This window comes from Quercus lobata, chromosome 4 (assembly GCF_001633185.2).
Source record: "Quercus lobata isolate SW786 chromosome 4, ValleyOak3.0 Primary Assembly, whole genome shotgun sequence".
Taxonomy (NCBI): Eukaryota; Viridiplantae; Streptophyta; class Magnoliopsida; order Fagales; family Fagaceae; genus Quercus; species Quercus lobata.
The window spans coordinates 3,423,643-3,446,656 of NC_044907.1; the positions used below are offsets into that span (position 1 = coordinate 3,423,643).

General features: G+C 32.5%; 1 protein-coding gene and 1 long non-coding RNA gene across 3 annotated transcripts in view; one reads left to right on the forward strand and one right to left on the reverse strand.

Moving 5' to 3' along the window:
• LOC115984402 (beta-glucosidase 17-like) overlaps positions 1–20,707 on the reverse strand; it is a 35,407-nt gene extending 14,700 nt beyond the window's left edge. The window contains exons 1-5 of the mRNA XM_031107435.1: positions 19,895–20,707; positions 19,723–19,792; positions 19,240–19,298; positions 18,985–19,060; positions 18,742–18,819 (exon numbers count right to left, since the gene is read on the reverse strand). Of these exons, the coding sequence (XP_030963295.1) occupies positions 18,742–18,819; positions 18,985–19,060; positions 19,240–19,298; positions 19,723–19,792; positions 19,895–20,116 (505 nt within the window). The 5' untranslated portion in view covers positions 20,117–20,707. The remainder of the gene's footprint in view (positions 1–18,741; positions 18,820–18,984; positions 19,061–19,239; positions 19,299–19,722; positions 19,793–19,894) is intronic.
• LOC115984320 lies at positions 11,474–16,394 on the forward strand. Of its 2 annotated transcripts, none has more exons than XR_004090479.1 (7): positions 11,474–11,799; positions 11,899–12,113; positions 12,946–13,015; positions 13,358–13,447; positions 13,789–13,904; positions 15,102–15,223; positions 16,189–16,394. It is a non-coding gene; the product is annotated as an uncharacterized LOC115984320 (long non-coding RNA). The 2 variants fall into 2 exon arrangements; XR_004090481.1 differs by lacking the exon at positions 16,189–16,394 and adding an exon at positions 16,062–16,176 and having other exon boundaries at positions 15,102–15,798.
• Positions 20,708–23,014: the final 2,307 nt, after the last annotated feature.

Here is a 23,014-nt window from a genome sequence, read left to right on the forward strand (position 1 = left end):
AATATAATAAGTTTATTTTTTGGGTAGGTGACATATGGTGCCACCTGTATTGCTATTGGCCAAATTGGTAGATATGGTAAGTGAGAATTAAGTCCACCTACCCCAAAAAATTCCTTCTCACTCTTCATAATTTTCAACTCCTTTCCGAAACAGTTTTTACCCTCCCTTAATCTCTTCTATCTTACCAAAACTCTTGCTCTTTATTGGCAAATATTCCTTCAAGTATTAGTAGACTTTGTTAACACCTTCCAAAACAAAGGTCTGCAGTGTCATGGGAAGTTCTCAAATATTACGATGGGTTTGTTAACACCTTTCAAAAAAGAAATCTTTAAACCGTGCACCTATTATAAACAAAGGTAAGGTTTCGTTCAAATTATGAAAAAAAAAAAAAGTGATAGGTTCCATTCGGTGCACTAATTTTTCTTATATTTTTTTGTTGTGTTCTTCGATCTCTTTATATTGGGCGTCCAATGACGAGTTTGAAACACTATTTGTGAGTGCGCACACCAATAGAGTTGCCGTTATATCTTGGAGAGCGAAATCGCTTCTTAAGGATAATGGATTTAGTTCCATATGTCTCAGCAATAAGTTTCTGCTTAATCTTGAATTATATATGCTATTACACTTGTTGATTTTGTTTAGTTGATCTGAGCAAATCCTTATTTTACAGTATTGCTATATTATTGAAATTGATTTATATCTTTGTTAATTAATTTGAGCAATCATTCAAACTATTTTTCCAACATTTACTTGTCTTCATACAACAACTGAATTCTTATTACCATTGTTAACTTGCATTGGTTTCTCTCTCATACACACACACAAAGTAAGAAAAATGAACTCAATGTTAAGTGGCATTCAGTGTTCCAAGTTCTTTTACTTTTGAAGAGACAATCCGCTAAAATCATGTGGAGAATGAAATTTGCAAAGAATTAATGTACCAATGAAAACATTGATGCAGAGAGTGAGAAAGAAAGAGAGTCTGAGACCTGGGTGTGTCGCAGTGAAAGTATCCCATATGCTAGTCCCTTTGCCATCCTGGTATGCAGCTCCTTCATACTGTAAAGGAAAAAGATTTAAAACACCAAACATACTTAATGCAAAAGCACCATACATATATGTTAGAGCTGGTAATTAATCCTGGTAAGCACTTGATCCTGCTTCAAACACGAAACCATCCAGAAAATCACTCCTGCTGAGACCTTCAATGCTAGCAAAAAAATAAGACAGAGCCACAAGGTAGAAGAATAGTTGATGAATTTCCATGTTTAACTTCTGGTTGCAGTGCACTGTTTAGCTCTAACTCCCTAGCTATATAATGTTGGGGGATCATCAAAGTCATTAGGTGATGCACCATATTAATTATTGGAAGTTTTAAATACTTGCATACGTACCCAAATTAAAATCTTTGAGACATGTGTTCTTAGTGTCTCTTTCCTAATCCACATGCAAATTAAAAATAAAAAATATAAATCGTAAACCGATTGTTACTCTTGGTCTATATTAAAGTATTATTTTTGGTCATCTGGATCACATGGCTTAATAAATTAAGGCCTAAATTTGTCCTATAATATAGAATTATTACTACTGGTTGACCGGTTGGGAAGCCATTGGCGATTCACCAACAGCAGCTGCAAATTGAACAAAGGAAACACCAGCAAATTACAAGATAAAAGCTCTGCTAATTCTAAGACGGCGAGTTAGTGTTGAGTAGTTGAAGTCGTAGCACATTTGGTAGCAAGAATGTTAGGTGCATAATTTTGCACCAAAGTACACTGTTTGGGTATATTTTAGAGCCCTACATAACGAGCTGAACCAGATAAACTTCACGTCTATGGACTTGAATACTAAGCCCAATCCCCAAGAGTAGATGAAGTGGGTCATGTCAAGCAAAGTAATACCTCCCAAACTACACGAACACATATAAAAAACCAAGGCCAAGTCAAGGCCACCCTTTAAATGCTACTGGCCGATATTCCGTGGGATGCCCGGTGCATTTTCAAAAAATCTTTAAGAAATTATCTTATAACCCGTTGGGTTCATCAATAGTATACTATTATTGTTAGTCATGACTAATCTACAAAGTTTGCTAGTAAAACTAAGTTCAAACTAAAACCTAGTCCTTGTAGGGAATTTAAGCCGAATTCCTTACCTGTGAGAAACAAAAAATAGAGAAAACATATGCCAAAGAAAACAATTACACGCACAAGACAATATTTACGTGGTTTGGCAATTTGCCTATGTTCACGGAGTTGCAGGGATTTCACTATTATTAGGGAAGAATACAGAGTACAAAATTGCAACTACAATAGTTTTTCTCTCTATATAAAACACGGCAACACAACCTCCTTAAAACCCTAATCATCAAAGTCGGTTTCTACATATACATAATGGGCCAAAAAACCACACAATATTATTCGGGTCGGGTCAGGTTGTCGAACCAGATCAAACAAAACTAGGCTCCACAAAGCCCAACAGTCCTTACCCATTTTCGATTCCAAAACTGGGTATCTTTTGTCATTTAGTGCTTTGCCATGAATTGTAAGAGGGAAATGAGACAAATACATTTTACAATGTTTAAGAAATCATAGACTTGAGCATAAAAGAAAAAAGTTACCACCATCTATGTCAATGTTTAATAAAAAAAAGTACTCTCCATAAATCTTTCAAATCTTCATCATATATACATAGAATATTTTATAAATTACATAGCAATCAAATACTTTGGGTTTTATCCTCTCTTCCATTATATACACCTACTCATAGCCCTCCATGCCAACTCATCTCAAATACACATGAAATTATCCAAACAAATAAGGATATTCTTTAATTTCAACCTGTCAACTACGCCTAGCTACCCAACCCCATGGTTCATCTTCTTCCTTTAGTTGTTGCCTTCTCTGAACGCTGATTGTTTTTTTTTTTTTTTTAAATAACATATTGGTAAGCAATCTCACTTGTAGAAAAGAGATTATAGATTACGTAACCTCTCTTTGACTTTAATTTAATAGTTATTGACGAAGTAGTACCATATTTTGTTTATATGCTTTCTATTAAACTATTATTATAATGAACGAAAGAAAACAAATAGTTATTATCTTTTATTTGGTGTCTAGTCTTGAAACAATGAACTAAAGGAAGCAAAGAGCATTATCTTTTAATTAATGGCTATTTAGTACAAAAAGAGTCATTATCTTTTAATGCGAGAGAATTCTCAAGAAGAGCGCTATATGGCAGAACCTCATACTTTTCCACATAAAGGATCCGTTTGGATACAACTGAAATCTGAAAATTGAAAAACACTGTAGCAAAATAATTTTTAAATGTGTGAATAGTACTGTGGGACCTATTTTTTTGTCTCTTAAAAGCGTGCCAAAAAAAAAATCCAAACACAGACGCGTTGGCTTTTTCAGCCGAATCCAAACATAACCAAAGTCTCTATTCATATATATTGATGATTGATTGATTGATTTACTAGGATGAGATAAGTAATAGATAATTATAGAGAATTCAAGGAGTACTATAAATATGTTCTTGCTACTCTCATATAATAGTAAATCTCACTAATTAAATTTATAATGAGATTTAATAATCATGTGATAGGGAAGTACCTATTTATAATACTTCAAAAGTATTTTATAATTTAACCACCGCACACCCTTGGTACGATAGTTACTCCACAAGTATAAGTGTTTGTAGAGTGTGGGGGGCAAGGGTCAGGATTCAAGTCTTCAGGAGAAAACTTCACACACATATATACTTATATTAAACTAGAGTAAAATTCTATCTTGTATCAAAAAAAGTATTCTATAATTTTCTAATAAATACAAATGTCATAAACCTTTTTTTTTTTCCCGTAATAAAACTTTTATCTAGGTGTAAGCCCAAATAATCATCTTTTTACTTTTCCTTAAGTGGACCAAGCCCATAGAAAGCCCAAGGGAAAAAGAATGTGAATTTTGGTTTGGGGGCTAAGGCTGTGTTTGGTTCGCGTAAAATCATTTCCAGAAAATATTCTATTTTCCGGAAAGGAAAACGTTTTCATGTGTTTGGCTGTCACAAAATTCATTTTACGGAAAATTAATTTTGGTGTTTGGTTCATTTAATTATTTTACCAGAAAATGCATCAAATTCAGCAAAACGCTCGTCCGACGAGCGTCCGACGAGCGTCCGACGAGCGTAGTACGAGCGGCGCTCGTCGATCGACGAGCGCGCTTGTCGGACGAACGCGCTCGTCTCTCGTCGATCGCTCGGACGAACGCGCTTGTCTCTCGTCGATCGACGAGCGCTCGTCGAGCGCGCTCATCGATCGCGATCGTCGATCGCGCCGCTCGATTGACGATCGCGATCGTGCACCGCGCCGCTCGTCCGCGCGGTGCGATCATCGGACAAGCGGCGCGATCGTCGATCGCGCCGCTCGTCGGCGGGATCATCCCTCTCTCTCTCTGATCTGGGCTCTCTCTTCTCTCTCTCTCTCTCTCTCTCTCTCTTTTCGGAAGTGAATTGAAGTGAAAATGAAGGCAGAAATGGATTTCCGTGGTCAAAGGGGAAATTTGTGGTCAACCGGAAATCATTTTCCGGAAAATAATGTTTTCCGTGATAGCCAAACGCATGCATTTTCTGGAAATTGATTTCCGAAATTGGTTTGAAGTCGATTTAAACGCAGCCTAAGAGAGGGTGTTTTTCCTCCTTATTTTTGGGTTCTATGGGGAAACTTTTGTAAGTAGGCTTGGAGTGTTTGTAAAGCCCATGGAAGCTATGCATACGTAAAAAGCCCAATTGTATGGGAAAGATGCTTGCACTTTGCACTCCAAGATATAAACTTCATTTGCAACCTCATATCCGCATATAATGCTAGCCTAATTGCAATTAATGTCCACTATCATAAACCCAAAAATTTATCAACTCCAAAAGATGCCAATACTCTTATACCAACAAGCCAAATTGAACTGGGCAAACCAAATTGCTCTACTTGACAACAAACATAATCATCCTAACCTCCCATAAACTTCTCTACCCAAAGTTTGAGTTATGCTAATACCCAGTGTTCTAAACAGGTCTAGAGCTGAGTCTTTCCTTAATATAGCAGTATAATAAGAAGCGATTAAATTCAATACAGATTGGATGTAAAACTCTTGTTTTACACCCTCTAATCATTGTGTGCCAAGTCAGCTTATTGCACTTAAAAAATATAACTTGACACACGATCAAGTCTTTTTAGCTTGTTGCACCTAATTTTTTCTTTCCCTCATTTATAGCTCATTATTAATTGAGGATTATTATTCATCAAGAGCTTTGTAATTTGATTGACACCTCTCTATGCACAAAGTGCTTAGGAGTTTAGGGAGAAAGAGTACTAGCAAATCAAAACCAAACACGTGTGTGACAAAAAAAAGGATCCCAACATAGATTATTATTATTTTTTGATAAATGAGAAAAATTATTTCATCGCCCAATCTCATGACAGTTATGTTTTAAGTTGTGTTGATAAATTTCTATATCAAAACAAGTGTTAATGATGATTGCATCCAAAATAGTTTAGTTATGTATTGTGTTCAGTCAAGAAGCTGATTGAAGAACTCAATCTTCAAATGACTTCAAATCTGCTTGAGATAAGTAGGTTTACTTATCTTTAGCAACAAGAATTAATACCAGATTGGTTGTCTCTTATCATCTTTAGACCCAAATTAAGAAACTGGGAGACCCCTATTGTAATACACTATATAGAAATTTAGAACTGATTTTTAGAATACGTGCATGTTGGAGGATACAGCAAAACAATTAATTCAACATACAACAAATCAGTTGCTCAAAATTAAATTACTACTCATGTACAACAAAGGTTCGCTTTTGATGACATTTTCCTTTTGGAGAAAATTTTTGAACCACAGAGTAGAGCGTTTCATGTATCTTGTCAACCCATTTTTGTAATCTATGTAAGTGATGCCAAACCGAAGAGTATAACCAAAATTCCACTCAAAGTCATCAAGAACTGACCACGCAATGTATCCTCTCACGTCAACCCCAGCCCTGCCAAAACCATAATCATTAATGTTTTAGAGAGAGAGAGAGAGAGAGAGAGAGAGAGAGAGAGAGAGAGAATATTACAATTTTCCACCCTAAATTATTACTCCAATTACACTTAACCCATGAGCTATTAAAATGGACGATCAACACTCCCCCCACCCCCCCCACCCCCAAATTTTAAAAATACGTTGTATTTAACAATTTTTCATTTGTTTTCCTATTAACGTTAACTGAATTCAGCATTGAAAACTCAATTTATCCCTTAGTTGTCCATTTTAAAGAGGAGTATAAGGTTTTCAGTGCGAAATTCTGTAATACTTAATACCAAAATAGATAGTAGAGAGGACATTGAAACAAAGTTATAACTTTGAGGGGTCAATCATACGTTTTGATAGTTAATAAGGTATTAAGTGTAATTGTATATTGAGAGTTTAGATGAAAGTAGGAGTATAGGTGTAATATGAGAGCTGGAGGGTTAATATTATCATTGCATAGCTAAATTAACCATTAATAAAAGTTTATAGTATATGGATTTGGTTCTAACTAAGTTATACATTTTTTTTTTAAATTTTAATTTTATGCAGAACTTTAACTCATGTGGGTCCATAGTTTCTCCAATATTTTTGGAGTTATGATATCCAGTATAGAGTTACTGATGAATGTGATACGCAAATATAATAAAGTTACTGTCGTGTGTGACCCTGTTACTGCATGTCTACAATTATTACAAAATTAAGAAATAGAAAAGAGTTATTAAGTTTTGTGATTAAACCTACATTAGATTTGAGGTAAAAACTATCATAATTGACCATATCATAGTTAAAAATAAAATAATCAAAAATAAAATAGGAATATAAGAAAATTAATTAATGCTCAATGTGATGTAAGTAACTAGCGAATATGACAAAATTACCATATCTAAAAAGTTGTGGGTATTATAGCATTTCCTTTTTTCATGCATATATAATATATCCAACATTAGGGTTTAAATGCTAATTCAATTGTCATAATAACATCATTTATGGTGCCCCATGCATGTGGTTCGAACTCCACTATCCCTCCACACATTTATGCATAGTCACTTACCTTATAGCCTTTAGGAGAATTGATAGATGACTTTGGTGGTACTTTCCTTAATTCACACACATATAATATATTTAACACTAAGGTTTTGGTGATCATCCAGTCATAATGGCATCATTTAGAGCTTGTTTGGTTTTTAAAAAAATGGTCACTCATCACTCATCACTCAGTTTTCATCACCTATCACTCATCACTCATCACTCATCACTTAAAATATCCCAATTTTTTGATTCCACCTGTTTGGCACAAATTTTCAACTTTTCGTCACTCAAATTTTTTTACTTTTTGTGGGACCCATACCTGAGCAATGGTCAGAGACTGCTGTTAGCCTACTAGCCAAACCCTCATCTCCCACCATTTTCTTCATTGCACATTTCATTTTGCTACCACCACAGTCACAGTTTAACACAAAAACTCCATTCACAGTTTAACCAAAGAAGTACAAACAACAAAAACTCTCAACAATTTAACACCACATAAAGCAGCTCATCACCCTCAAATCAAAACTTCATTCATACTTATTTATGATACACCACGAAATTTAAAAAAAGAAAAAAAGAAAAAAAGAGCTTCTAGATCGGAAACGAGCTTCCAATGGAGCTGTTCCTGGCGCCAACAACAGAGCTTCCAGATTGAATCTTTTCCAATCGTTTCCAATGGAGATCCGTCGTTGCTGTGGATGCTGATTTCGACGCTCCGGCCAGATCGAAGAACGAGTACGATAGCAACAATGAGGAGAACGAGTGCGTGGTGGAGCTTTTTGGCATATGATCGAAGATTGACGCCGATGATCTCTCAGCTTGGGTCGGCGTGGGTTGGCGTGTGAATGACCGGTGGGAGAAGAACAAAAAAGAAAGAACAGAAAGAACACTGAATCGGAAGAAAGCAAAAGGAACATTGCGCGTGTGAGTGGTCAGTGAGTATGAGCTTTTTGCTCTAAAGAAGAACAAAAAGAAGAACAGATAAAGAAGAAGAGAGAAAGAAAGAAAAGTGGAGGGAAAAAAAAAAGAGAGAATGACTGGTGGGATGTGACTGGCTTTTGGGGCCTATAATCTCCTCCTATTTACAAACATGCCACTGAAAATTAGATTTTGAGTTATGAAAACAGGTTTCATTTTCCATGACTGTGATCCGGATTTTTGAGTGACTGAGTCATGAAAACAATGACTGGAAACTCATCCAAACAACTACTCCTCCATGGGACCCACACAATTTGGATGATGGAAACAGAAAATTGAGTGATATCACTCAAAACTCATCCCATCCAAACAACCTCTTAGGGTGTCACATGTTTGTACTTTAAACCAGCACACCTCTCTCACTCCCACTATCTACCTATATAAGAAAAAAAAATTCCCAATACTATATGCATAGCAACTCACCTTATAGCCTTCAAGAGATTTGATAGATGACTATGGTAGTAATTTATCCTTAAGCTATCATTGAGAGCCTCTTGAATCGGCAATGAGCCATTATCAGGAACTCTTGAAAAGTATTAATATATATGTATATTTGATTTAGTTACAAATAAAAATTTCAATTACACTACTGAAACTGAAAGCGTAGATGATTGTGATTAACCTTTTGATAAAGTTGGATGTATTTAGTGCAAATGCAGTTAGAAATAGATAATTGTGGTTAACCTTTTGATAAAATGAAAAACCTTTTTTTTTTTTTTTTAAGAAATAATAAAATTAAAAACCTAATAAGAGAGTGATGGACATTGTTGACCTTATTTTTTTTAAAAAAAACTCACTATCTATTCATGAGGTGATCAAGGTTATAATTTCTTAAAATGTAAACAAAGGCTATTAAAAGAGGTAAGGGAAGTCATACTGTTAAACTGTTGGAGAATGATTTTGAATACTTCTTTTGTAGCATAAGACAACCCTGTCTTTGGATCACAATACCTACAACATGAAATGACAATTCATTAAGAAGTACAATGGTGGAGTATATGAAGGAACCATTTATTTCAAAATTACATTTTAAAATAAAGAAGAAGGGGAAAAAAAAAAGAGTTAACGTGATACATATAAGGAAAAAAAAAAAAAGTAGAACTTAAAGAAAGTCAATCATAAACAAAAGAAAAGAAAACAAAGAGGAACTTGCAAAAGATAGAACCTGAAAATTTGTTGAAACCTCTGACAGTAAATATCTTTAATATGAAGAAAAAGAGAAGATGATGTAGAGCTAAACTAAATGTCTTTAATTTGAAGAAGAATGAGAGAGAGAAAGTGAGATAGAAACTGTAAAGCGTACGTGAGTTTGTGGTTTTAAAGTGTAGGAGTTTTAATTTACATATCTATCTTCGGTAGTTGAAAACTTGTAAGTGGGTATGATGAGGGTATCTTAGGCATGAAAAATGTGGAATCCAAACAGGGGAAGCCCCTTAAATAGTAGTATAGATTGGTTTGGTATATAATTTATACCATGATATATATATATATATATTTTTTTTTTTTCATATTAAGTTACATAATAATTCTTGTAAAGTCTCTCACCCGAACTTATCTAATATTCCATTCCAATGACTCCTCAATGCAATCCAAAAAGTTTGTGCGTACATGAACCTGAGAGAGATAAAAGAATTAGGGTTAAACCAAGTATTTTTTTTTTTTTTTTTTTTAAAAATTTTAATTAACCAACCAACGTTTGAATGTATATGTTGTTAAAGATAATAGCTTAAGTTTGTTAGAGTTTGTGTTTGAAATATTTGAATTCAAATAGAAATAGAAAATAGAAAATTCTTCTCCCAAAAAAAAAAAAAGAAATAGAATAAAGCAAACATTTGAATAAAATAGTAGTTATCCGAAAATGTTGGTAGTGATAATCATCAATACCACGTTTTCGGATAATCATAAACGTATTTTTTTTTTTTATAATAACAAAAAATTATCTACCACGTTTTTATTTTGAAAAAAAAAATCCCACTTTTTGTAAAAAAAAATAAAAACCTAAAACGTTTTGAATTCCACTCCACATTTTACTCTAACAAATTGTTTTGCATTCACTCTCCTGTTTTACTCCTAAGAACTGCTTTATATCAAATTTAAAATTTACACTTCTCTTTAATAACATGCACGTTGGGTATTGACGATTTTTTTCTTTTTCTTGAACCCACCTGATTACCAAATGCATGTGGGCCCATAAATTTGAGATGGATAACCTTTTTTTTTTTTTTTTTTTGAGATGTAGACAACTTTAATTGGATAATTTAGATATACATAAAAGTTACACAAATTAAAAAAAAAATTCATTCTAAATAAAAAATTTAGTAGCTGTTTAGTAGTGATAGACGTGTAGATGATTGTGATTAACCTTTTGATAAAGTTGGATGTATTTAGTGCAAATGCAGTTAGAAATAGATAATTGTGGTTAACCTTTGATAAAATGAAAAACCTTTTTTTTTTTTTTTTAAGAAATAATAAAATTAAAAACCTAATAAGAGAGTGATGGACATTGTTGACCTTATTTTTTTTTAAAAAAACTCACTATCTATTCATGAGGTGATCAAGGTTATAATTTCTTAAAATGTAAACAAAGGCTATTAAAAGAGGTAAGGGAAGTCATTCTGTTTAACTGTTGGAGAATGATTTTGAATACTTCTTTTGTAGCATAAGACAACCCTGTCTTTGGATCACAATACCTACAACATGAAATGACAATTCATTAAGAAGTACAATGGTGGAGTATATGAAGGAACCATTTATTTCAAAATTACATTTTAAAATAAAGAAGAAGGGGAAAAAAAAAAGAGTTAACGTGATACATATAAGGAAAAAAAAAAAAAGTAGAACTTAAAGAAAGTCAATCATAAACAAAAGAAAAGAAAACAAAGAGGAACTTGCAAAAGATAGAACCTGAAAATTTGTTGAAACCTCTGACAGTAAATATCTTTAATATGAAGAAAAAGAGAAGATGATATAGAGCTAAACTAAATGTCTTTAATTTGAAGAAGAATGAGAGAGAGAAAGTGAGATAGAAACTGTAAAGCGTACGTGAGTTTGTGGTTTTAAAGTGTAGGAGTTTTAATTTACATATCTATTCTCGGTAGTTGAAAACTTGTAAGTGGGTATGATGAGGGTATCTTAGGCATGAAAAATGTGGAATCCAAACAGGGGAAGCCCTTTAAATAGTAGTATAGATAATTGTAGAAACCTTCTCCTACAATTAAGGAGATGTTAACACGTTACACTAAAAAAAGCGGTAAATTACATCATTTGGTATTGCTCCGCACCGTTTAAAAGCGATAGATTATGATTTTTCACTACGTTAAACACTGTTTGGAGCCTTCTTGGTATAAAAAAGAAAACTAACCGCTTAAGACCAAAAAAAAAAGAAACTGCTACACGGAGAAAGGAGAAAGAGAGACTGAGAGAAAAGAGAGACAGAGGAATAGAGAGGCAGAGAACGGAGAAAGAGAGAGAGATCGAGAGATCAAAAACTGCAGTTTGCAATCAAGAATGAAAAGATGTGTCTCACTTTCTGTCAGATTTATTCATCTAACTGTCCGCTAATTTCTTTCCCTGGAATAAGAAGAAGTAAGGAAGATGAAGCGTCAAGAACGAAGGGGAGTCAAGAATGAAATAGAGGGGCAGAGATAGAGAGAAGGGCGCCACCCAGATCTTCTGCCATCACCGTAAGCCTCCACTCACTACCTGACTATCGGAACCGGAATCGCTACTGGTATAGTTCTGTTTTAAATTTAAAAATTTAGGGTTTTTGGTTTTTATTTGGAGAATCAATTGGGTGTTAATTATGATTTAGATTGGTATTTTGGGTCAGAAATAGAGAGAGGCGATGAAACAGAGAAAGGCGATGAGTACGCGGAGAAAGAAGCAGAGAAAGAGAGAGGCGATGAAATCAAAAAGTTTCATTAAACAATTTTGCAGGCCCAAAACCTTGGCAGAATGGTAAACAGAGAAGGCACGGAGTGGGGGCTGGGTAGAGAAAAATCTGCCACCATCAGAGAGATAGGCTGTGTACCCATAACCAGTAAAGTTAATTTTTTTTTTTTTTCCTTTTCCTTTTCGTTTTCAAATCTGGGAATTGAATATAATTTAGGTTTGAATTTCTTGGTTGGATTGGTTTAGATTTAGATTTAGATTTTTTAATAATTTACTCAGGAATTTGGATTAGAATAGGTTTTGTTTTGCCTATTTGGGTTGCATTCGTTTTGGGTATCTGCCTACATGCATGGCATTTCATTCATGTATTTTTTTTAAAATTTTTTTTTTTTTATAATTGATATATATTTCATTACCTTTTCGATATATTTTGGTTTCCTATGTTCTCTTTGTTCGTTTTTGTAAAGTTATTTGAGTGCATTTTTTACTAATAAAAAAAAAAAAAAAAACACTTTCCCCATTATTTTCCCCATATTAGCTAAGTTTATACAAATTTTCCCCATTATTTTCCCGGTTCTTAATTTATACTTCTGTTAACAAGTGGTTGATTTTGTATTTACATTTAAAACACCGAAACATTGTCACTTTTCGTTTGGTGCATTAAGGAAATGTTTCAATGATATTTTTCACATTTTAATGTTCAGTCTCTCTGATAGGCGCCTCTTCTTTCTCCCACCATTTTTTCCCCTAATTTAAATGGTTAATTTGACATGCTTATTATTATTATTTTTTAATCTCTGTTTTCTGTTATTAATTGTTGTGTTTGGTTTTTGGGACACAACTTCAAAGCATAAAAACCTAGAACCATCTGAAAACCAAAACTGCAAGTTGTTTTTTTATTTTTGTTTTACTTTCTGCTTCCAATTTGTGTTCTGTTTTTTCTTTATTTCGTATATTTCTTTCTCTTTTGGCTTTCACTTTTCAGGAAACAGAGGTCTCTTCTCACGAAACCTTGCAGCAAGTTGTTCTCGCAGGTCCAACACAGATTCTGATTGGTACCTCTCATTTCTTTCAAGACTTTGTTTGCTCAAGTAATCAATTTTATTGCTCTCCTAACTCATTATTATTCTCAACTTTATTCCCATCATCTATTACAGTTTCAATTTTCATTTGATTTGGAATTTGTTCTTCTCAGATTGAAATTGCTGATTTATGCCCAATATGTTTAGAATGGGAATTTAATCTTAAGCTAATTAATATGCACTTGAATATTGTCCAGGCAACTATGGTTAGATATGGGCTCAAATTGCAAATTCGGAAGTACTAATACATATGTGTTTAGGAAGGTTTTTTTGTCAATGATTCATTAAGTGTTGTTTCTTTTACATGTACACAAGCTGTTTGATAAAATTCTTCAAGTGATGTTTGTTGGCCTTTTTTCTTCTCTTCCCCAATGATGATTAGCCCAAAGCACCGACTCCTTCAAGGTCACTCTTTTCCTCCCTTTCCGACAAAATTGCATAATATAATTGTGAATTGTTTTAACTTTTATTTAGTTTTACTAATTCTTTTATTTTTAAATTGCTTTTAGTTCAAGTATTGTTGATTTCAAAAGTCAATTTGGATTATAAGACTAAAATCTGCACCTAAGAATCAGTTAAATTGTTTGTTCGTTTTTCAGATTTCAATTTGTTTCAAATAAGGTTCCATTTCTTTATTTCAGCATGTTTTCTTTCCTTTTTTTTCCCCCTTTTTTATTGTTGTGTTTGGCTGCAGAGAAAGTCTCTGATATTTTCAGAAGTATAAAATGAGATTTTTTTATTGGCAGGTGGTTGACAACTTTCATTGTGATTTGATGGTTGGGTTGTGTACATGAAAGCTTCTTAGAGAGCAACTTGGCTATTGTTGGTGGCAGTGTACATTTAATTTGGAAGGATTGTCAAGGTAATAAAAAGTTTCCACCTGTTCTTGAGTGTGAAAAGGATTGTGGGCTGTTTTTTATTTTTTGGTTTTTATGGGTTTTCTTAATTCTTTTATGTTAAAGTTTATTGCATTGATTTTAGCAATGCTAATGAATTTTTTTGGGGGGAGGATTTGTATATATATATATATATATATATATGATTGATAAAATTCCTCAATGAAGGAGTGGTACTGGTATACTATATAGATTAAAAAAGAGTTGTATTTGTAGTTTCTTTTTTTTAATTTTTGTTTGTTATCCCACCAAGGAGATTAAATTTAATCTCAAACTATTGATATTGAACCATACTTTTTTATTGTTATTTTGTTGTGAAAGTTTAATACGTAGAACAAGCTTCTTCTTCTTCTTTTTTGTGTGTGCATGTTATCTCATTTATAAAATTTACTAAAAATTGAAACCATCTATGTTTGGTATGGTTTTTGGAGCCTAGATAAGCCTGCTGTGAGGTAATAACTTTTTTAAATAAAAAAACATAAAACAGTGAGAAATGCTTTTGTAATTGATGATGGAATTTATATAGCAACTGATATCTATTGGTAAGCTATCTCAGTAAGTGAAAAACATATTACAATACATAGTCTTCTGTCATATAATTTACAGAAACTACGATTGCAAACTACAAGATGAGAAAGCATGGTTTGTTTGGCTGATACTAGAAAAACGTAGCAGAAGGCCATAATGTTTCTATGATTGAACACAATATGATATTTCGGTTTTGGTCTTTTTTATTTTTTAATATTGTAAGAGCCTATTGCATTATTAGTAGAGAATTTGTTGTGTCAAGGATATTTAAAAAAGAATTTCGGACCCATTAGATTGAGAAGTCTTTTTTATCATAAGCCTTACTTTTAGTTACTTCTTGAAGTATTTTTCTGTAATGCTTGGTTTTTATTTATGCAGTAAGTTTTGGATTTCTATTGCTTTAGTTTCTATAGTTCACATTTGTATGTGCAATTTATCTTTTTAATAAAAGCTTATAGAAATTGCAATTGGTAAATCAATTTCGCGAACACATTTACGTCTTTGATTAGTTTTGGTGATAATATGTTTTTTCTTTTAAAGATTGCCTTTTAAAAATATTGTTTGCTAATTTGTGGGTTGAAAAAATAGAACTTGAATAGTTTTTTTTTTTTTTTTTTTTTTTTTTTTTTTAACAGAGTTGGTCTAGAATTTCCCACAGCCAAGGTGGGATGCAAAATTGGGTGTGGATACATAGCTTGAGGTCATTCACAGTGAAAGCTCCTACCTATGCCTTGGAATTTTTTTAAGAGCATGCTCTGTAAGTACTTTTATTCTGTTTTGAGATGATTAAAGCTTTATCATAATTATCTCATTGGAATTTTGGCATGGTTAAAAAAGGGGCAGCAAGGTATATAAATGTGCACATGCATAAATATTTGTATGTATCAGTCCCGCCAATTTGTAGTAAAGAATTATTATCTTCAACTATAAGATTTAAAATATATATATTGTTTCTTTAGCCAATCTGATTATTTTGGTTTTGATGTAATAATATTATTCTTATTTTTCTTTTTGGAAGGCATAACAAATTGAAGATATACTATATGATAGTAGGTCTAAAACAAAACTAAAAAATTAAACTAAAATCAAAGTAGAAATTTTATTCATATATATATATATATTGTTTTGCTTTCAAAGTTGGCTAAATTAATAATGTCTATCATGTGTTGGATGGAATTCATGATATATGTAATGGTTAGTGGAACTCATTTGCTGTTTCATATATCAATGTTTAGTATTTTTAAAATAGGCAAATACTTCCATTCTTCATATTTTTATAATAGGTCTTGATGCCTACAACGTCCCATTAAAGATTATGCCACTTAGTTTAGTGTTTTGAAGTGCATTGTTTTCCCATAACATTGTACTGTAACAAGAATAACTCAAGACGTTGGTTATTGTGTCTTTTATATCACAGAGGTGTAACAATGTATATTTTCTTTATTTGTAAGCAGTCAATTTACGTATTTGCAAGCAAATTTGGTAAGGACAAGTGAAATGATTTGTTGGTGGTAATGTAGTTGAGAAGATTTTGGATTCATAAGTCAACCTTTTTTTTAAAAAAATGTGAGCTAATGTAATTTTTTTTACTCAAGGTTTTCTTATATATTGTTCAATATATATTTGGCAGCCAAAACAGATTCATTTCGAATTGAATAAATTTTTTATTTCAGTTGTTTTCAATAACTGAAATTTAGTTTGCTTTTGGACGAATTCTGTCAGTTCATCAGCAATAAAATAGTGCAGAAAACCGGGGTACAATGCACAATTAACCACTACAGGAAGATATTTTTAGTAGTTGGGAGCTGCCGGAGTGGGTGCCGTTATAGAAATTCAGTGTTTCTCCCAGTGATTGCTATGCAAAAAAAAGACAATTTGAAAATCCTCTAGAAGTTGAACTGGTAGCTGTTTTGCATTGCTAGAATTTTGCTCATGAAGAACAGAAAAAAGGCTTATATTTTAGAAGGTTATTTTGGTATTGTTGCTTTGGTATATGAATGAAAATAATTAATTATTTACTGAGTTTTGTTTTGTTTTTTTTTTTTATTATTTTATTTTATTTTATAAATATTCTGGAGTATTTAATAAAACCCAATTTTTGGATATGTAAATCCAAGTGCTATTTGAGAAGAATAGAAAGTAGTTTGTATCAACTGAGAATTTTTTTTTTGATGTTGTTTGTGCAGAAATGGAAGTGTTTTTCTTTCAAAGTGCTTTTTGATAAGTAATTAAAGTAGAATTAATAGTCTATCTAAAGTGAAGGAAATGTCTATACTTGGTGAAAAGAAGAAATTTTACCTCTATTCTCTAATAGTCTGATGTAAAAAGTTAAGAAAACAGAAAATATACAAACTGCTTGATGAGTTTAAATTTTTTAAAGATGAGATTTTAGATGCAATTCCTCTAGCATGTATGTGCTTCAACTTTGGACATCGGTTTAGTATAATTTTCTAAATAACCACTTGAATTACAACTTATCTAAAAATAAAACCATTTGAATTACAAGAACTATGTGCTTTTAATTATTAAAAAAAAAAATCTCTTGACACTATAATGCTTATGACCATTACACACTTGAAACTTCCATAGTGGAAATTTGGTGGCTAGGACTGTAAGATGCATTCTTAGAATTCAGACTACAAAATATTGAGCAAATTGTAACTTGGCAGAGGAAAAATATGAATTTATTTTTCTTTTCCAATTTTGTTTTAGGTTCTTTGTTCTTTTATGGTTTTCAACTTTTCACAGATTTAATTTAGATGATGTTTATATATTAAAAATTTCAATTGTTAACCATGTTTGATGCTTTGTTTATTTATATTTATTTAAGATTAGAACAAAAATCTTTGGCATCTACATCAATCTGTTGCTTAGTGCTAAGGTTATAAAAGATCTTATAATACTTATATAATTACATCAAAGTTCTTTTTTATATCAGTAATGCTTTCTCTTATCAATCAGTTACTTTCTACCAATAGAAATTAAAATATTGTTTCTTTGTATTTATACATTGGAATTTTACCTTATATTATTATTGAATATATTCTCCTTACATGGAGCTCAAAAGGTTGTATTAGTTTCTATTATTTCAAAGATTACTTTTAAATAGATCTTCGTTATGCTATTGCCTCCAGTTGGACAACAATCACCCATTTAGCACACCAAAGAATCCATTTGAGGGGGTTCTACATATTTGCTATAGTTTTTGCAGGTGGCTGATGATGACTCAATTCATCCAAGTGAAACAGAGCTGGCATTTATAGTACATCAGACCTAGCTAGAATATGGCTTTGCTCACTAGATGTTTTTTTGGTTAATAAGTACTTAAGACTTTATTTTTTGCTATGGGGAATTTTGGACTTTTGACATTGTTATCGAACCCGACACTACATTGCACAATTGTAATTTTTGTTTTTGGAATTGATTGGCATTATTAAAACAAAGCCTTTAATAAACATATTAATTGTTGTATTTAATTTTATTGTTATGTCAATTTGATGGTATTTTAAAAGTGTATAATTTTCCCCGCGCATTACGCAGGTTAAATGCTAGTTAATTTAATGGCCGGTACAGTAAATTTTCCTAGTATGGCTAATACCCATACTGTTCTTTGTAATTTAAAGCACAACCTTGTATTGCTAAACACAATCTCTCTCACACAAACATGACTTATTAAATATTAGAGTCATAAGTTGGTATATCATCTTTAAATTGATAATTGTTAAAAGCACAAACCTGATACTTTTCCTTGTACAATTTCACAGCAGCTGCATGAGAAAGAAGAAAATTATGTCCCACTATATAGGGTTCTGTTCCGGAGTTCCAATGCGTGCAATTTCCGATATAGTTTGAACATCGACCAGGTGCCGTGGTGCCGTCTGCGTACCCCCCAATGGTAAATATATTTGGCTCGTTAATTGTGATCCAATACTTCACTCTATCACCAAATTCTTTGAAACAAAAGTCCATATAGTTGCGATAATCATCCCTAATTATAGAAGATTATTAATTGTTAATTAGTCAGATTACGTATATACTAATTGCATAATAGATTTTAATGTGTAATTTGAAACTTACACTATGTTTTGGCTCAAGAATCCACCATACTCATCTTCAAGGGCTTGTGGAACATCCCAACGGAATAGAGTTATAATTTATAAACGGTTTTAAACCTAATAAATTAACTATAGTCAATATTAAGAAGAGGCATATATTGATATAGAAAAGAATGATTAGCTTTATGAGTAGCATGTGTAAGGGAGAATGAAATTTCACCTTGAGACAGTAGCTCATTTATGAGGTTATTGTAGAATGAGACCCCTTCTTGGTTCACTCCCCCACTGAGTTTTCCTTCTGAGGACAAACTTAGGTTTTATAAATAAGATTACATGTTACTTGGAATATATACCATATAAAGAAATTATGCCATGTTTTGTAGGTTCTTAGTAAGGAAAAAAAAAGGTTATGAAATTATGCCTAATTTCACAAAATATAACAAAGGTTGAGCAATGGTCTTACTAGGTAGTATTCTGGGCCATGAGATGGAGAACCTAAAGAAGTCTAAACCAATTTCTTTCATTTGAGCTATGTCCTCCTGAAAACATTTTTCCAGTCTCTTTATTAATTTAATGCAAAAAAGAGAAAGAAAAGTAAAAGAAAGAAAACATAAATTCAATTGCAATATAGTGGGTGTAGAAGGGTAGCTAGGGATAGAATCAATTTTTTTTTTTTGGTGTGTAAGAAACTAATAGAATACAATCATATGAACCATACCTCAAAGCGATAATAAAAATTTTGAGCTATAACCCCGGTGCTATGGTCCGCAATTTTTTCTGTCATGACACCATAAAATTTCTCAAAAAAAAAAAAATCCTCACTAATGAGTTAAGTGGTACTATCTTTAGGTGGATTTGGTCTGTGGAGCAGATACTCTACCTACCTAAAAGTCAAAATTTTTATCCAAAACAAAGCACTATGCAGGCTTTGGAGGACACCAATTTCTGTCTTTGACACTAACTAGGGAAAGCTAGTTCTAATTATTTTTTTAACAAATAACTTTTACTTGTAAGTTGTCATTAACAATATGCTCTTAGTGAATCACTAATTGCTGTGAATGGTTTTCTTTCTCTTAGCGAGGCAAGTGTAATTTAGTTTGGAGAACTAGCTAGTAGCTGCTTGTTTTGCCTTTGTTTGCACATTTGTACATTCATGTTGATTAAAAGTTTCCCATATGCAGAAAGAGAGAAAAAGAGAGACCTGGATGTTCCCTAGTGAAAGTGTCCCATATGCTAGGTCCTTTTCCATGTTGATATGCAGCCCCTTCATACTTCCAATAGAAATGAAGAGAACGCATAATATTAGTATAAGAACATAGGGAATTAGTGTAGAAAGTATGTAAATATTAGTGTTATTGCGGTGACATATGTACCTGGTAAGCACTTGAGGCCCCTCCAAATATGAAACCAGCTGGTAAATCTCTCCGACTTAAACTTTCAGTGAAAGAGAAAAAATAGGTAACAACAAGCAGCACATACCAAAAGAGACGATGATGATGATAATGAATTTCCATGCCTGACTTTCTCCAACTCCCCATGAATGTGTTGGCCAACCAAAGTATAATTAGCACACTTATATAGTTGTTGAATTCCATTACTCATTCTCAGTGCACGTAGTTTATTGTTTTTTCACATAAAAATCAACTAAAAGTGTCATTTGGTTAACCAGGCAAGTAATCATCACGCTTAATTATATATGTATTTGGGATTGTGTCCAAAAGTACTTGTACCCTACCAATCTTCCAGCATTCCTAAAGGTCTTGGTGGTTATTATCATGCATTTAATTTGTTGCTATCCCAAACTTGTCCGTGGCTCCAATGATAATGTTAGAAAGAAGCAAGTACACCAATTTTTCTTGCTTCACGTGTCCATAATGTTCTTAAGTGGATTGGTTGTTTCGTACTCATCAGGTTTAGAATAAAAGACACAAAATGTAAATGTTAGAGATATGAGCTCAAGAGCCTATTTTATTATATCGTAATTTTTAACTTTACCAAGTTACCTTGGAGTAGTTTCTCAAAAAAAAAAAAAAGTTACCTTGGAGTAAGTCTTATTGTAAATATTAAGATCTGTAATTTGACTCCTAGGTTTTTTGAATGGATAATTTGACTAGTTGTACCTGCACATTGCACAATAAAATAGTATTTACTTGTCTTCATATGTTACATATCACCATTGTTAACTTGCATTGCTCTCTCTCTCTTTCACACAGTAGGAAAAATGAACTGAATTTTAACTTGCCTTCAGTGTTCCAAGTCCTTTAACTTTTGGGCAGACGATCCACCAAAATAATGTGGAAAATAAAACTAGCAAAGAATTATTGTACCAATAAAAATAGGCTAAAGACATAAGGTAGAAGAACAACTGATGATGATGAATTTCAATGTATACTTTTGGCTGCACTGCACTCTTTAGCTCCCAACTACCTGGCTATATACTGTTGGGGAATTATGAAAGTCATTACGTGATGCACCAAATTAATCATATATTGGAATTTTTAAACACTTGCATATGTGCCCGAATTAAAATCTTCACCAAATGTATTTTTAGTGTCTATTTTCTAATCCATATGCAAATTAAAATTTAAAAATATAAATAGTAAACCGATTATTATTTTTGTATTAAATTAAAGCACTTTTTCGGTCATCCGGATCACATGGCTTAATAAATTAAGGCCTAAATTTGCCCCACGATATAGAATTCTTTGCGTATAGGGAGGTATCGATTAAGTTATAAGACTCTCAGCCATCATATAGAATTCTTATTGATTCACTAACGGAATTTTTACTGGTTGACCTATTGGGAAGCTATTGGATTTACTTTTGAATTTTTTGTTTACTGTTAAATTTAGATCCGGAAACAAACAAAAATTTCCCCAACAGCACGTTACTGTTTATGAGTAGATGAAGTCGTAGCATTTTTGGGATTGAGAATGTTAGGTACATAATTTTGCACCATGGTTGATTGTTTGGGGCTAATTTTTTATAACTTGAGATAACGAGCTGAACAAGATAAACTTCACGTTTTTTGGACTTGAAAATCCTCGAAGGCCCAATCCCCAAGAGTAGATGAAATGGGTTATGTAAAGCAAGTAATCCGACCCCAAACTACCATACCAGACCACATAAAACCAAGGCCGAGACAAGGCTATCCTCAGAATTGGGATGAGACAAGCAATGGATAATTATAGAATACTCAACGAGTACTATAATTGCTCATCTATATTTATATATATATTTAAAAATTAAAACGTAGCAATTATTGTTACTATGCTCGTGTTGAGCCACATCATCGGTCACGTAACTATATATTATTATTATTATTATTATTATTATTCTCTCAACTTCACTTATTATTATATATATATATATATATATATATTGATGATTGATTGATTTATTAGGATGAGACAAGTAACGGATAATTGTAGAAAATTCAAGGAGTACCATAAATATGTACTTGCTACTCTCAAATAATAGTAGATTTTACTAATTAAATTAATAATGAGATTTAGTAATCAAGTGATAGGGGAGTATCCATTTATGATACTTCAAATGTATTCTATTATTTTCTGATAAATACAAATTCCATAAAATTTTTTTTTTTTTCCGGAATAAAACTATTATCTGGGTTTAAGCCCAAATAATCATCTTTCTACTTTTCCTTAAATGGACCAAGCCCATAGAAAGCCCAAGGGAAAAATAATGAGAATTTTGGTTTGGAGGCTAAGAGAGGGTGTTTTTCCTACTTATTTTTGGGTTTTATGGGTAAACTTTTGTAAGGGGGCTTGGAGTGTTTGTAAAGCCCATGGAAACTATGCATACGTAGAAAGCCCAATTGTATGGGGAAGACGTTTGCACTTTGCACTTCCAAGATATAAACTTCATTTGCAACCTCATTTCCGCATATAATGCTAGCCTAATCACAATTAATGTCCACCGTAATAAATCCAAAAATTTATCAACTCCAAAAGATGCCAATCCTCTTATACCAACAAGCCAAACTGAACTGGGCAAACCAAATTGCTTTACTTGACAACAAACATAATCATCCTAACCTCCCATAAACTTCTCTACCCAAAGTTTGAGTTATGCTAATACCCAGTGTTCTAAACAGGTCTAGAGCTGAGTCTTTCCTTAATGCAGCAGTATAACAAGAAGCGATTAAATTCAACACGGATTGGATGTAAAACTCTTGTTTTACACCCTCTAATCATTGTGTGCCAAGTCAGTTTATTGCGCTTAAAAAATATAACTTGACACACGATCAAGTCTTTTTAGCTTATTGCACCTATTCTTTTCTTACCCTCATTTAGAGTTCATTATTAATTGAGAATTATTATTCAATAAGAGTCTTGTAGTTTAATTGACACTTTCCTATGCACAAAGTGCTTAGGTGTTTAAGGAGAAAGAGTTTGAGCAAATCAAAACCCAACGTGTGTGACAACAAAAAGAATCGCAACATAGATTATTATTATTTTTTGATAAATGAG